Genomic DNA, 16,348 nt, shown 5'->3' with positions numbered 1-16,348 from the left:
AATTAAGAAATGGTGAACTTTTCGAAAGAAAATGGTTAGTTTACCTAAAAGAATTGAATGAAGTATTCTTCTTTTGTTGTAAAGTGGTAAAAAATGTTAGTTCTAAAAATAATTTAGCAAGTGTTGAAGTAGATGATTGGGTACATTTAGGTGAAAAGCTTAAGCAACACGACGATAGTCTTGAACATCCTACCAACCTTAGGGCATGGACTGAACTCTAAGTTATATTGAAAACAAATCAAACCATTGATAAAGAATTGCAAGAGCAAATTAAAAAAGATACTGAACATTGGATGCAGTTTATGATCAGAATAAGTGCTATTGTTAAGCTGCGATGAATAATCTGGCATTTCGTGGGAAAAATGAAAAAAATATTTGAAGATTTAAATGGTATTTTTTTGGGTTTTCTTGATTCAATAGCTGAGTTTGATCAAACAATGAAGCACCATTTCAGACTCATTCAAGATAAGGACATTCACTATCATTATCTTAGTTAGAAAGTACAAAATGATTTGATAGTAATGTTGGTTTCGAGTGTAAAGAGTGTAATATTAAAGAAAATCAAAGAAGGTAAATATTTTTTAGTGATTCTTGATTACACTCCTAATGCAATTCGTATGGAACAAATGACTTTGGTGATTAGATGTGTTGATGTTGTGAGTCATCTTGTAAAAATTGAAGAGTATTTCCTAGAGTTTTTAAATGTGGAAAATACTTCCGGGTTGGGCCTGTTTGGTGAGTTAGAAAATGCTGTTAAATCTCTTGATTTAAATATCAATGATGTGAGGGACAAAGATACGATAATGGTTCTAATATGAGGGGGAAACACCAAGATATTCAAAAAATATTACTTGATGTTAATCCTAGAGCTTATTACATGCCTTGTGGTTGTCATTCTCTTAACTTACTCTCTGATATGGCAAATTCTTGTGTGAAAAGTAAATCTTTTTTTGGAGCATGTCAAGCTATATGTAATGTGTTTGATAGTTCCACCAAAAGATGAAATCTATTGCTTGAATATATTGATGATTTGATTTTAAAATCCTTAGGTATGACAAGATGGGAAAGTTAAATCGAAAGTGTAAAGGCAATAAGAACACAAGCTCCAAAAATAAGAGATGCTTTAATGAAATTAGCTGAAATTTCTGATGATCCAAAAATATGTCGGGATGCTGAAAAATTGGCCTCAAATGAATTTTCAAGTTTTGAATTTATATTGAGTTTGAATATTTGGCATGATATTGTGCACAAAATTAATTTGGTGAGCAAGAATTTGCAATCTGAAGATATGCGTCTTGATGTTGCTATTGCAAGTTTAAAAGGGCTGGTTTCTTTCTTTGAAAAATATAGAGAAAATGGGTTCACATCATCTATGATTGATGCTAAAGAGCTTGATAATGAAATGGATATTGAACCTATTTTTCTTATAAAACGTAGGATTAAAAGAAATAGACAGTTTGATGATAATCCTGACACCGAAAGGGAACAACAATTTCCGTTAAAAAATTATAGAACTGATTATTTTCTTGTACTAGTGGATATGGTACTTTCTCAGCTGAAGATAAGATTCAAACAAATGGAACTTTTTGAGTCTGTTTTTGGTTTTTTTGTTTGATGCATCCCGACTGATTTCTTTTGATAATGAAGGACTAAAAAATTGTTGTACGAAACTAGAAGAAACCTTTACTGATGGTGATGATTGCAATATTGATGCAAAACGGTTACTTTCAGAATTATAAATCTTACATGAGATGCTTCCAAGTGTAGCATATGATTGTGAAACATCATGGAATTCTCTCAGAGTCTTAAAATTTGTGAAGAAGATTGATATATTTCCAAATATTTTAGTTGCTTATAGGATTTTATTAACTATACCTACTGTGGCATCTGCATAATGGAGTTTTTCAAAGTTAAATTTAATTAAATCTTATTTGCGGACAAGTATGAGTCAAGAAAGGTTGAATGGATTGGAAATTTTGAGTATTAAGAAAAATATACTGATGTGGAGCATATAGTCGCTGATTTTGCTTCTAAAAATGTAAGAAGAGGTCACTTTAGATGAGTACTGATGTATTGCCGGTTTCAAATTTTAGATTTTATCAGGATGAAGAAAGGCAAGACTTAAAGGTATGTAATTTTTTTATTTATGATGTACTTTTGCCACTTTTTTATATTTATAAGATATCATTTGCTTTACTCTATTCAATCATAAAGTTCTTTGAATTTTTTCTTTATATTCATATTAGTAATTTTCTATAAAAGGGCCCTAATTTTTTTTTCGCACTAGGCCAACCAAGTCTTAGGCCGGCCCTGATTCCTTCATTTTATTAATCAAATAAGAAACATCATTTTTAAATTTAGATAGCTCGTTAATAGTTGATAATGTTTGCAGTGACGCCTTAGTTACACCCCATCCTAAACCTCTAATTCATCCTGGATACTCCAACGGCATTATCCGAGCAAGTAAGTCATCATTTCCAATATTAGTAAGCTCATGTTCGGGAAAATATGCTGATATGTCAATTTAAAATATCAAAGTTTTATACTCATTTTTAACTTGTAGTAGTATAGTGCAAGACAACGATGCAAGAAATTAGTATATAAAATAATAAAAATAAAAATTATTACCACATCGTCAAGAACTTGCAATGTAACACGATCATTGATTACACCATCTACATCACGCCTAGCATATTCCCACATATCTAGTCGGGTCACATTATAGATCTCTATGGTTAGACCTATATCTTCTTTAATCACATAATGAAGACTAATTAGAAGTAATTTCTTAATTCATATGATAAAGAACCATAGTAATTTCTTAATAATATAGTATACATGCATAAGTATTCACATTATATTACGCTTTCTATTTAATTCTGTTGGTAATTTTTAAATATCTACAAATGATATTGAAAATTACAGTGAGAGAGGTTCTAGCAAAATATTTAAGTTTTCATTTGTGATTTTAATGCTTTACAAACTTGTTGATCAACAATTTAGTTGTCCTTAACAACATTAGCACTCAAAAAAATATTCAAGCTACCCCTTGTATTTATTCTAACAGAATGTCCAGTTTCAACTTGCGGAAAATTAGTACTACATAAAAATAATAGTACTTCAATTTATGGAATCCAGTTGTGGCAACAATTCGAAAAGAATTGTAAAGCAACCAGACTAAGTTACTTGCTTGTTTAACTTACAATTTTTTCTCTAATATGCGCGTAGCCAACACATGCCTTCTTATATCGTGCCTCCATTCCCAAATCTTTTTCTTTATTTTTTCACTTTGTTCCTATAATTAAATGGTTAGTGAAATATAATATGCAAAAAAGTAATTTTTTTTAAATAACAAACTACTAAAAAAAGGGAAAAAAGTATACATTGAATTATTCTTTCAATGAATTTCCAATAAACGGTTTCCACTAAGGTCCTACTGTCGATAGGTGTGCGTACAACTTGGGTGGTAAAGTAGAGTAGTTACCATTTTTATCTCGAGCAAGACTCCTCAATCTAGTTCTAAATTGTCAATGCAGGTTACCAGCACGATCAATTATCTTTCTCCAATGTTCATCTTCAACCCCACTAAAAGTTTCCTACACAATTGTTTACAATAAATCATTCAATGTTTTAAAACATGAAAATATTTTAAATGCAATTGACGTATATGGATATTTGTGTTGTATTTTGTAGTTGTCAAGCCTTCATAATTTAACAGACATGTTGCACTTATAATCATGCCTAACTTTCTATTGGTCATTGAATGTAAATACAAATAATTAGAAAATCTGAAAAATGCAATAAAAAATTATGAAATATATTTCTTAAAAGATTCTTATTTGGTAATCACATCTTGTACATATGTGTCAGAGACTATTGAGAATTTAAATAATTTAACACTCTGTTGAGAATTTAAATAATTTAACACTCTGTTAAAAGACTATTGAGAATTTAACCTTGTACGATAGACATGTTTAAAGTGCTTGATTAATACAAAACAAAAGCCACATTTTCCTTGTAAAAATATAAAATTTGTAGAAAGCTTAAAAATATGTAGAAGGCCACTTTTACCGTGTTTCAGGAAAAATAAGCAAAACAAAGGGGTTGATTTATTTTAGGATTTTACAATAAAATGGCGAAATGTGATGTAGTGTTCTACTGGTTTTTATGTACTAAAAAGCGATGAAATATGCAAAGCCAAGAAAGCTAAAATTTTAACCATTTAACTATTCTCCTGACCTTGCTCTAATTTTAACCAAAAATAACATTGGAGAAGAACATATTGTACCTTAACTTCATCTCATAAATTCTATTTTACAGTCTTCGGTTCCATTTTGCGCCAATCATCGCATATAATTGGGATATTCCTTCTTGCATAACAATCGACAAAATGTACTAATATCATTGACGCTTTACCAATTGGGATATTCCTTCTTGCATAACAATCGACAAAATGTAATTAACCTAAAACACATTAGAGATAACTAGTACAAGTAAATAAAAATCTCGTACATAGTGTCGATAATTATATATTTTTAATTACCTATTGCACGACCTCTTCCCACTTGGGTGGCATAAGCATCCCGGGTTCCACCAGCACCACTTGCACTAGAGGATTCAACAGTCATAATCATGAACAAAGAATGAACAAAGAAATACAAATTTAATACAAGATCTGTACACAGGTTTATAAACAAAAATAAATACAATTGTTGCACTACGCCATAGATGGGCAAATAAGACACTTTTCTAATGTAATGCCTGTTTTGCGTTACATTAGACAGACTTTTTTGACCTATTGTAACACTAACGAAATAGCGTTACTTTACATGTAAAGTTACTGTTACGTTAGAGGGCTTGTGTTGCAGTAGAAAGCTAATGTTACAATAGTGCTGGCATGACGTAACGCTTTGCTTTATCATTATAATAATATTTAATTAATTTATTATTTTTTTGGGCCCCACAGTGTACACGTCAGCAAAAGTGGGTCCCACATGTGGGCCCACTAAAACTTGTTCCAGAAAGTGGGTCCCATACTAACAGGTGGACCCCCCATGTGGGCCCACACTGCCACGTGGCACTGCCACGTCAGCAAAGCGTTACGTTAACTTTTCAGTTACAACGCTACTGTTACATTTGCTCAACCCTGCCACGTGTGCACCACCACGTCATCAAATAATTAATTATTTAATTATTTAATAAATAATTAATTAAAAAATTAAATAAATAATAATTAAATAAATAAATAATGGAGAAGTGGGCCCCACATGTGGGATCCCCTTGTGGGCCCCACATGTGGGATGCACTTGTGGGCCCCACATGTGGGCCCCATATTAAACAACTATTTAATTATTTGATAAATAATTATTTAAATAATTAAATAAATAAATAATAAAGAAGTGGGCTCCACTTGTGGGCCCCACATTTAGGCCCCACATTATCCAATTATTTAATTATTTAATAAATAATTATTTAAATAATTAAATAAATAATAATTAAATAAATAAATAATGGAGAAGTGGGCCCCACATGTGGGCTCCCCTTGTGGGCCCCACATGTGGGCTCCCCTTGTGGGCCCCGCATGTGGGCTCCACTTGTGGGCTCCACTTGTGGGCCCCACATGTGGGCCCCATATTAAACAATTATTTAATTATTTAATAAATAATTATTTAAATAATTAAATAAATAATAATTAAATAAATAAATAATAAAGAAGTGGGCTCCACTTGTGGGCCACACATGTAGGCCCCACATTATCCAATTATTTAATTATTTAATAAATAATTATTTAAATAATTAAATAAATAAATAATGGAAGAGTAAGCCCACATGTGGGCTCCACTTGTGGGCCCCACATGTGGGCTCCACTTGTGGGCCCCACATGTGGGCCCCACATTATCTATTTATTTAATTATTTAATAAATAATTAAATAAATAAATATATAAATAAATAAATAAATAATCAAAAAATATAATGCCCGGATCGTGGTCAGATCGTAATAGGGTTCATATGTGAGGATATGATTCATTTAACGGTTCGACCCACATATCCGTCGTTCGATTTTTTTAATCGGTTTTCTCGACGATCCAACCATGCGGATGTTATTAAACTGCCTTCCTAACATTGGGAAAAAATAATCAAAAAATATAATGCCCGGATCGTGGTCGGATCGTAATAGGGTTCATATGTCAGGATATGATTCATTTAACGGTTCGACCCACATATCCGTCGTTCGATTTTTTTAATCGGTTTTCTTGACGATCCAACCGTACGGATGTTATTAAACTGCCTTCCTAACATTAAGAAAAAATAATCAAAAAATATAATGCCCGGATCATGGTCGGATCGTAATAGGATTCATATGTCAGGATATGATTCATTTAACGGTTCTACCCACATATCCGTCGTTCGATTTTTTTAATCGGTTTTCTCGACGATCCAACCGTACGGATGTTAGTAAACTGCCTTCCTAACATTGGGAAAAAATAATCAAAAAATATAATTCCCGGATCATGGTCGGATCGTAATAGGGTTTATATGTCAGGATAGGATTCATTTAACGGTTCGACCCACATATCCGTCGTTCGATTTTTTTAATCGGTTTTCTCGACGATCCAACCGTACGGATGTTATTAAACCGCCTTCCTAACATTGGGAAAAAATAATCAAAAAATATAATGCCCGGATCATGGTCGGATCGTAATAGGGTTCATATGTCAGGATAAGATTCATTTAACGGTTCGACTTACATATCCGTCGTTCGATTTTTTTAATCGGTTTTCTCGACGATCCAACCGTACGGATGTTATTAAACCGCCTTCCTAACATTGGGAAAAAATAATTAAAAAATATAATGCCCGGATCATGGTCGGATCGTAATAGGGTTCATATGTAAGGATATGATTCATTTAACGGTTCGACCCACATATCCGTCGTTCGATTTTTTTAATCGGTTTTCTCGACGATCCAACCGTACGGATATTATTAAACCGCCTTCCTAACATTGGGAAAAAATAATCAAAAAATATAATACCCGGATCATGGTCGGATCGGGACATTAAAATATCATTTTTTCTAAAATTTACGAAAAAATGAAAAAATGAAATAAAATGAAAATCATACAAAAGGTGCAGTGAAAATATGGGCGGCGAAATTTCCCCCCCAAAAACATCACTCTCTCTCTCTCAGACTCTCTCTCAGAAACATCACTCTCTCTCGACCTCGCTCACTCACCTCAGCCTCCCACCTCGCTCACTCACTCACCTCTCACCAACACTCCCTAACTCTCACCCATCTCACTCTCCCTAACTCTCACCCATCTCACTCTCCCTAACTCTCACCTCACCTCAGTCGCACTCTCACCTCAGCCTCACCTCAGCCGCTCTCATTTCGGTGGATTCAGCAGCAATTAGGTGGTTCTCAGCAACATTTCGGTGGTTCGGGTTCTCTGCAACGGAGTTAGGGCGTGCAATTAGGGTTTCGGAATTTTAGGGTTTCGGTTGGAGCTAGCAATTAGGGTTCAGAGCTGCTTTGTGGTTTCGATTTTGGACCAAGGTAACCTCTAATTGAACTTTATTTTTGATTTTATGTATTTATCCCTGCTTAGTTAATATGTTTAATATGTGTCTGTGTTTAATATGTGTAATATGTGTAATACGTTTAGAGTTTGTGTTTAATATAAATGTAATATGTGTTTGTGGTCATCTCCCCCCTCTCTCTGTCTCTCTCTGTCTCTCTCTCTCTCTCTCTGTCTCTCTCTCTCTCTCTCTCTCTCTCTCTCTCTTTGAGTTTTATTGTTTTAGATTCTTGTAATTATGGTTATTGCATTTCTTGATGTGATTACGTGCCGAGATGAATTGATGAAATTATGTTGCTTATTCGCTGTTTTTTGTTATTTAATGTCCAAATGCAAGGCTTAACTCTGTTTGCCATTTGGTTACTGTGTCTTGTTTTTATCATCTCTTAGCAGTACTGGGCCTTCCTTAGTTCCTTGTACAATTAAATAAATATATATTATTTGAATACTTAAGACATTAATCTAATCTCAAACTGATTTTATGTGCTATACAAGTCTTTGACTATTGATCTTTTACATTCTAACATTTATTCCCTGTGTGCTATTCAAAAGTTACAGTTGTAAATTGAAGTAAAAAATTTAATAAAAATCAAAGCATGGATAAAAATGGGGAATGAGATGTAGGAAATTATTAGTTTATCTAGTATCACTGCAGTATAGTGCACAGAGAGGATTACAAGGGCTTTTTTAGGTAGACTTATAATCTTTTAACTTCGCAGGCTATATTATACAGTGTACTTATGGAAGATGATTATAGTAGCTGGATAGGATTTCTAAAATCTAGTAAAGAATATGTACGAGGGATAAAGGCATTTATGGAAAATTCATTTCCAATTCATGCTAAAGGAGAAGAAATGAAGTGCCCCTGCAAAGTATGTGTCAACCGTTATTGGCACACTCAAACAGTTATCTATGATCATCTCATATGTAGTGGCCCTTCTCCACTACATATAAAATGGATTTGCGAGGTATCACATACCAAAGTAGACGGTAGTACTGACTTCATGGATTCGGGGACGGGGATGGATTTCGAAGATAATTTAGGTGAAATGTTCAATTGTACGGGTAAAAAGTTTCGAGATTTAGAAAATGACTATGAAAGTCTAACAAATGCAGAGGCTAGAAAGTTTTATGGCCATGTTAGGGAGGGTAAACAACCACTATACCCCGAATCCACTAAATTCTCTCGGTTAAGTTTCCTGATCAAACTTTATCATTTAAAGTGTGCTCATGGAATTTCCGAGTCTGCCTTTGGGGAATTGCTGGAGTTAATAAGAGACGCCTTTCCTGATGCCCAAATACCTTTGTCTTTGAATGCTGCAAAAAATATGATCAAGGATTTAGGCTTACATTATGAAAAAATACATGCATGCCGAAATAATTGCATGTTGTACTGGGGAGAAAATAAAGACAAAGAAAAATGCGACAATTGTGGTGTTTCTAGGTGGGTGTTACCGGAAAAAAAAGGCAATGATGCTAGTGATCCGGGGCAGGTTATACACAAAGTGCCAGCTAATGTGATGAGGTACTTCCCTCTAAATCCGAGATTGCAGAGGCTATACATGTGCAAGGAATATTCGAAACTAATGAAATGGCACGATATGGGACGTCAACAGGATGGAAAAGTAAGACATCCGGCTGATACAGAGGCTTGGAAGATGATAGATGCTGACTATCCTGATTTTTCATTAGAAAATCGGAATGTTAGTTTAGGAGTAGCCTCAGATGGATTCAACCCCTATCGTTCAATGAACCTAAGTCACAGTACCTGGCCAATTGTATTGGTCAATTACAACCTCCCACCTTGGCTATGCATGAAACAAGAAAATCTAATTCTTTCGACACTAATATCTGGTCCAGATTCACCAAAAAATAGTATTGATGTGTTCATGCAACCTTTAATTTCCGAGTTAAAAGAATTATGGGAGGTCGGCGTTAATACTTATGATGCCTTGGCTGATGAAGATTTTAATTTACGTGCTAGAGTGCTATGGACTATTAGCGATTTCCCGGGATATGCTATGTTGTCCGGCTGGAGCACAAAGGCAAACTAGGGTGTCCTGTCTGCCATTATGAAACTTCATCACTTTATTTGAAGCATAGCAAGAAAATGTGCTATATGAACCACCGAAAGTTTCTTCCTTCTGCACACAAGTGGAGAATGGATACTAAAAGGTTTAATGGCGCAATTGAAATGGGGCAGTGTCCTTCAGTTTTAACGGGAACTGACATTGAGGAGTTGTTGTCTGGGTATGTAAACCAATTCGGCCTGCAGAACAAAAAGGCAAAGAGTAAAACTGAGGGCCCTTTTAAAAATAAGTCAATTTTTTTTGATTTACCTTATTGGAAGCATAATCCACTTCGACATAACCTTGACGCCATGCACATAGAAAAAAATGTTTGCGATAACATATTGGGCACTTTACTCAATATAAGTGGCAAGACAAAAGATCATGTTGCCGCTTGTAAAGATTTACAAGAAATGGGAATTAGAAAACCCCTCCATCCTGTTCTATCAGAAGATGGAGCACACCATGAAATACGAGCAGCAATCTTTGACTTGTCGAACAAAGAGAAGGAGATCTTTTGTTCAGTGTTGGAAAACACTAAACTGCCGTACGGTTGTGCCTCCAACATAGGGCGATATGTGCACACAAAGGAGAGGAAAGTAGTGGGGTATAAGAGCCATGATGCTCATTTCATACTGCACTACTTGTTGTAGTTTGCCATCAAAAAAACTACAAAGGCTGAGGTTGCTGTACCTTTGATGAAATTGAGTGCCTGCCTTAGAGCTCTATGGAGCAAGGTTATCGATTTGGAGGAGCTTGAGAAGTTGGAAACTGAAATCGTCGAGGTACTTTGCCAATTTGAGATGATTTTTCCATCAGCTTTCTTCGACATAATGGTGCACTTGCTTGTTCATCTAACTAGAGAAGTTAGACTTGGAGGACCTCAGCACCTTCGAAACATGTTCCCAATAGAGCGTTATCTTGCAAAATTGAAATCATACGTTCGTAATAGAAGTAAGCCGGAAGGTTCTATTGCAGAAGGTTACATAGCTGAAGAATGTGTAACATTTTGTTCAAGATTTTTGGCTGCTGATGAAACAACAAAAAACAACATGTGCTCAACAGTTTTCGAAAGAGGGCCAACACAAGCTGAATATCATATCAGAACGAGAAGGAATAAAGATGGAACTATTATTCATTTGGAAGATGTTGATTGGAAGGCAAGTCATCGCTATGTTTTGTTCAATACTGGTAACAAAGAAGTAGAGAGGCTCCTCGAGTAAGTTTAATAAGCTCTAACATAAATAATTTTAATTCATAATTCAAGAACTTTTTCTTTTCTGCACTGTTTTAACTTAGTATAATTTTAGGGAACATCAAGCCTTGGTGGACAGCCACGAAAATACGAACAGATACAAGAGGGCACAAAGACACACGGCAGAATTCTGGGACTGGTTACGAGAAGAGGTTGGGAAAATGGTGGAGGTTTCATCTGACTTGGGGGTGTTTGCGTTGGGGCCTAATCGAACAGCTAGAAGGTTTACTGGTTATGTTATTAATGGCTATCGATTCCACACAAGTGATAGAGATTCTCGATGCACAACACAAAACAGTGGTGTATATTTGACTGCACAAACAACTAGTTTCTCTAGTTCTAGAGACGAGAACCCTATAGTTGGGGATGTCAGCTACTACGGATCGATAGAAGATATCATAGAACTTGGTTACTGGGGATTATTTACAGTTGTCCTATTTAAGTGTCGTTGGTACCAACAACAAAAAGATCCACACGGTCATATTCGAGTAAATTTCAATAGGTTATGCCATAAATCTGATCCTCATGTCCTGGCCAAACAAGTGCAACAAGTTTTTTATGTGGAAGACCCAATCGAAAAGAATGTACATTACGTAATTAAGAAACTACCGAGGGAGTGGTGTGATAATGGAAACGTGGATGCACATGAAGAATTCAACGATACTGATCTCCGTGAGACTGAATTTGTTTGTGGACTTCAAACTCATGTTGATGAAATGAGTTGGTGCAGAGATGATATCCCTACAACAAGAGTTCCCATTCTCGATAAATGAAGCAACCAAACTGCTAAACATTTATAAGTTTAAAATTAATCACAGCAGTGAACTTTATTTTGTATTTTCTCTGTGTTTGGACTATTTAGATGTAATTGAATATCTTAATTTATTTCTTCCATGAATTCTTCAATGAAATCCATCTTTGTAGTTTAAATTTTTTGTCGTCGTTGTCTGATTTGTAGTTTATATTTATTGTCTTGGTAAGTTCAGCATGCCCTTGTTATATTTCGTAGTGTTGGGATTAAATCTCCTTACTGTAATTTAGTTGATTCAGTAGATGCATATGATAACTATTTTTTCTTATTTTTATAATTTTGTATGTTAGCTGCAAATATCCTACACGTGTAATAAAAACAAATATAGGATATGAAGTAGATGCTTAATAACTTTTTGTGATCGAAATTGTGTTTGTTGCATTTGTGTCGAGTGCCAATTCATGAATATTTTGTTGTTTATTATTTGATCTAATATGTGTTTACCAATTAGTTCGAGATATGTGTTTATGGCATACTAGGATTTGGAAAAGATACATTTGAAATATTTTTGTTTAATGGTCAGCCATTGACATCTCTTTGAACTCTGTGCAGGATGGCAGAAAAACACGTTAATATTGGATTGTACCACGGTGGGGAGTTTCAGAGGACAAGTTACTCTGGTGGAGATTGCTTGACTATTTATAATGTAGAAGCTGATATGTGGGCTTATAATGATCTGATGGAGGAGGTGAAGGATCTCCTCAAACTCAATGAAATCGGAGGAGTCTATGCAAAAGAAGGAAAACATGGTGGTTGGAAGCTGCTGAGGACTGACTTGGACATCATTCAAGAGATAGAAAAGTGCAACGATGGCGAAAAGGTCAAGCTTTATGTAGACACAGTTGTTGACCCTGCAATTGAGCCGTTGTGTGAGATGCAGCCACACGTGCTTGTCAGGCCGATGAAAAGCCTGTTTGAAGGTATGCCTATTGCTGATAAATAATTAGGTCCCCATTAAATACACATCTCTATCTATTTCTGTATCTCTTTATATATGCATAATGGGACTTGGATGTCCATATTAGTTGAAGATAATTCTTTGACTTGGATTTTTTTCTTGCATAAATACAGTTTCACCGAAGAAAATACAAAAGCGGAAATATATTACCACACATGAACTCCAGCAGAAGCAGAACCCAAGGAAGATTGTTAAGAAGACACCTGAGCCCAGTCGGAGGTATGCGTTACGATCATCGCCAGCTCTGTTGCCTACTCAGCAAGATGCAACTGCTGGGCAAGGAAACGATAAAGGGTCTGCTAGAAGGAAACTGCAGTTACAAGATGATATTATTCTGGATAAAGAGGTATTTTTTTAATTTTCCTTCTTAAAAACATAAGTTATAATGATTATTGTTGTGTTATGTCAATTTAATCACTGACCTTGTCTTCATAAATTATTGTAGTTGCCCCCACCACCACTGAACGAAATCAAAAGAAAAAGACCCCGTACTTTGCAAAATAATGAGAAAATGAAAGATCAGCTACAAGGTGATGCACGCCAAGTAAGATGTCCCCTTGAACTTGCTATACCTGACATCGAGGTATCCTTGTCAATGTTCCTCTTTTTTTCTTCTAACCTGGACTGTAACACTTGTAATATTCACTTAAACACTCCTTCCAAATTTTTAGAAAGAAAGTACAATGCATAGTTGAGCTACACTAATAACAGTGCTGATTTATAATTATTGCAGGTGCCCCCCCACCGCTACCAGCATGTGAGCAAGAAAGACTTAATCGAATGAAGGAAAATGATAGAAGGTTGGAAGAACTTGGGATCAAAAAATTAGTGATTGATTTGAGAGCTCGATCAGCAACAGTTATTGAGAAATCCAAAGAAAAAGACAAAGCCTCTCCGGATGATGATGATTATAATCCGGAAAGTGAGGACGAACATGATAGTGATGATTCATCTGAGGTATGGATTTCTTTTACAGTCTTCATTACTTTGGCCTTCCTTCCTTGTTTCTCAAGAGTGTAAATTGTGTTTTTTATTAGTTTAAGACCTGATATTTTGTTTATCACTATATCAAGTTTCCTATATATTTTGTTTTTATTTTATACTCTTTATTGCTTTGGCCTCACATTATATTTGTAATCCTAATAATTGTAGAGAACGAAGAATGGGAAGAAAAAGAACCATGTCCCCCTTGGACCAAGAACTCGTTCACGAGCTAATGTCACCGCTGCAACAGAGAATGAACCATCGCAAGATGGTAAAACATCTGACAAGGAAATGACCAGTAAATCTAAGCTCCTGAAACCAGCATGTAGTAAAATCTTAAAATCCGCGAGCGATTCAGAATCACGTGGGTCTGTATCTGCTTATTTAGCAATGCGGGAACGTCAAAAGCAGGGCATTCTTCCGCCAACAACCGAGAATGTGCACGCTTCTAATTCGGAAAATGTTGTTGAGGAAGAAACTGAAGCAGGTACTTTTACTTTCTAAATATAACTACGCATGAATTATGCACACTAATTATTTATTGATGGAGAGGCAGTAAGAATTTAATTAATTATTAAATTCGCAGTCACCTTTTTTTGTGTGTGCATGTACTATGAAGTACCAAAGCCCAAAAAATGGAGAGGAAGGACAAAACTGCTAACTGTTCACGCAAGGACACGTGATGAAAGACCGGTGATTTTTTTGAACAAACAAAATGTACCTGTTTCAAGAGACGGAAAAGTTACGAGAGAGCTGAGTATTTTTCTCGGAACAGTTGCAAAGGACAATGTCTCTCTTACTTATGTCAACTGGAGCCTGTTCCTGAACAATTGAAGAAGAAAATGTGGGACTATACTCGGGTAAATTCTATTACCTAAACCTCAGTTTCATTTATTTTTCAATTAACCCCTTCATTTTATTGATCTTGAGTTTATTATATATTAGGACCATTATATTATTCCGAATGAAGCTCAGTCCTGGGTTTATGAGACAATTAATAGATGCTGGAGGACTTACAAGTCTCGGATGAAGGCAAAGCATTACACACAGCATGCCACTGATGATGAAAGGCTTGAACATAGGCCCAAGGAGATTCCGCTCGAGGATTTTAAATTGCTGATAAAGTATTGGGGAGATGAGTCGGTGAAGGTGCCTTCGTGCTTCTTTTTAATATGATTTTAATGATTTTAAAGATTCTCAAACTGGATTGTGCAATTTTTTTTAATAGGAATTAGCACATGATAACAAAGTAATCCGCGCTTCGGTAACTGACCCACACAATCAGGGTGCCAACAGTAGTGCAGAAGTTGGAGAGAAGGTGGTATGATTCCTAAATTAACTAGTACATTTATGAATATTTCCCCTTTTATTTTGATATTATAATTACGGCCCCATGGTTAAGTTAAATTGGATTAAATTTTGATTATAGGATAAATTTATAATTTAATTAGATGGGGACATGTTCTTAAATCCAATTTTAAAATGGGACATGTTAGAACCCCCCCTTTTTTTAAATAATGTATATGTCCTTGTCGATATCATCATTATAACTAGTAATTATTTAGTTGTCTGATTAGTTATGATATTCAGATTATTACAAACCAATCCGCATTTATATAACTTTAAATAATTCACTGTGAACAACCCGAAAAAACTAATAAAATAGAGCTCGCAGACACAATAATTTAGTTGTTCATGTCAAGTGCCATCAAACATTTTTGTGCTTTAATTCTTCAGAAATCAGATGCATGTCTATTTTTTGCTGGTATTTGCTTGAATTTAGATATTCAATTTCAGAACTGCATTAATATTGCCTTCATTGACTTCCCGTACACACTTGGATTGGGTCTACTAAATAGTAATGACTACCTAGTTGTTTGTTCATAAATCCTTTGATTGAATGTTAGTGCTTAGGCATTTTTTAAATAGTTGATGTGCAATTTTTCTTAAGTAAATCAATAGTTATGTGGTAACTTTGAGCTAGATAACCTTGTCTTTTTCTTTTGTGCTCTATAATAGAAAAAGACTGATCCTAATCTCGCCTCGCCATCACAAGCTGAAATTTATTTGGAATCTAATGAACAAGATGGCCGAACATACAAGACTACGGCTGCTCCGCAAAAAAGAAACGTAAGGACTTTACTTTTTTATGGAGGTTAAATGCTGCACGGTAGTTCAATTTATCTATTTCTTTAAAATTAAGAGATAAAAAATGCTTTGCCAAGTATGTTTTGTTGGTTTAATTTATTTGGTAAAACAAATAACATAAGAGACTTAGCGGAAATAAAAGGCTGTTAAGTATTAATATAGGCCACCTTAATGCAAACCTTGTTAGTAGTTGTGTAGTTGTGTAGCACAATTCTATGGTAAAATTGATTAATATTTACAACATTTTTCTTGTAGAGAAAGAACAAGAAAGCGATGGAATCAGATTCGGCTCCTGCAGACACTTATTTGGAAGATTTGACTGCAAAGATCAGGGGAGAACTTGAGGCTGAACTGGAAGAAAAGGTTTCCAAGAAAGTGCAGGATAACTTGTCAGTTATTCTCAAAAAGATCGCAGCAGCTAATCCAGGCTTGAATCTGGACATTGGAGAAGTTGATGCTAATATTTCAAGCGAGGATGATGAAAATGGTACACCAATGACTATCGGGACTGCTGGGACTTCCAAGACTGCCCGAACTTCTTCTTAG

The 16,348-nt window shown here is 35.1% G+C and overlaps 1 protein-coding gene across 1 annotated transcript; it reads left to right on the top strand.

The window, feature by feature from the left end:
* The first annotated feature begins 1,126 nt into the window (after positions 1–1,126).
* LOC141701189 (uncharacterized) lies at positions 1,127–9,631 on the top strand. The gene is made up of 2 exons (XM_074504852.1): positions 1,127–1,543; positions 8,297–9,631. The coding sequence occupies exons 1-2, from the start codon at positions 1,127–1,129 to the stop codon at positions 9,629–9,631; spliced, it is 1,752 nt and encodes a 583-aa protein (XP_074360953.1).
* Positions 9,632–16,348: the final 6,717 nt, after the last annotated feature.

The sequence above is a fragment of the Apium graveolens genome, unplaced genomic scaffold (assembly GCF_009905375.1).
Source record: "Apium graveolens cultivar Ventura unplaced genomic scaffold, ASM990537v1 ctg3513, whole genome shotgun sequence".
NCBI classification, from domain to species: Eukaryota; Viridiplantae; Streptophyta; class Magnoliopsida; order Apiales; family Apiaceae; genus Apium; species Apium graveolens.
The sequence above is the reverse complement of the archived record's forward strand: the minus strand, read 5'-3'. Positions and strand labels throughout refer to the sequence as shown.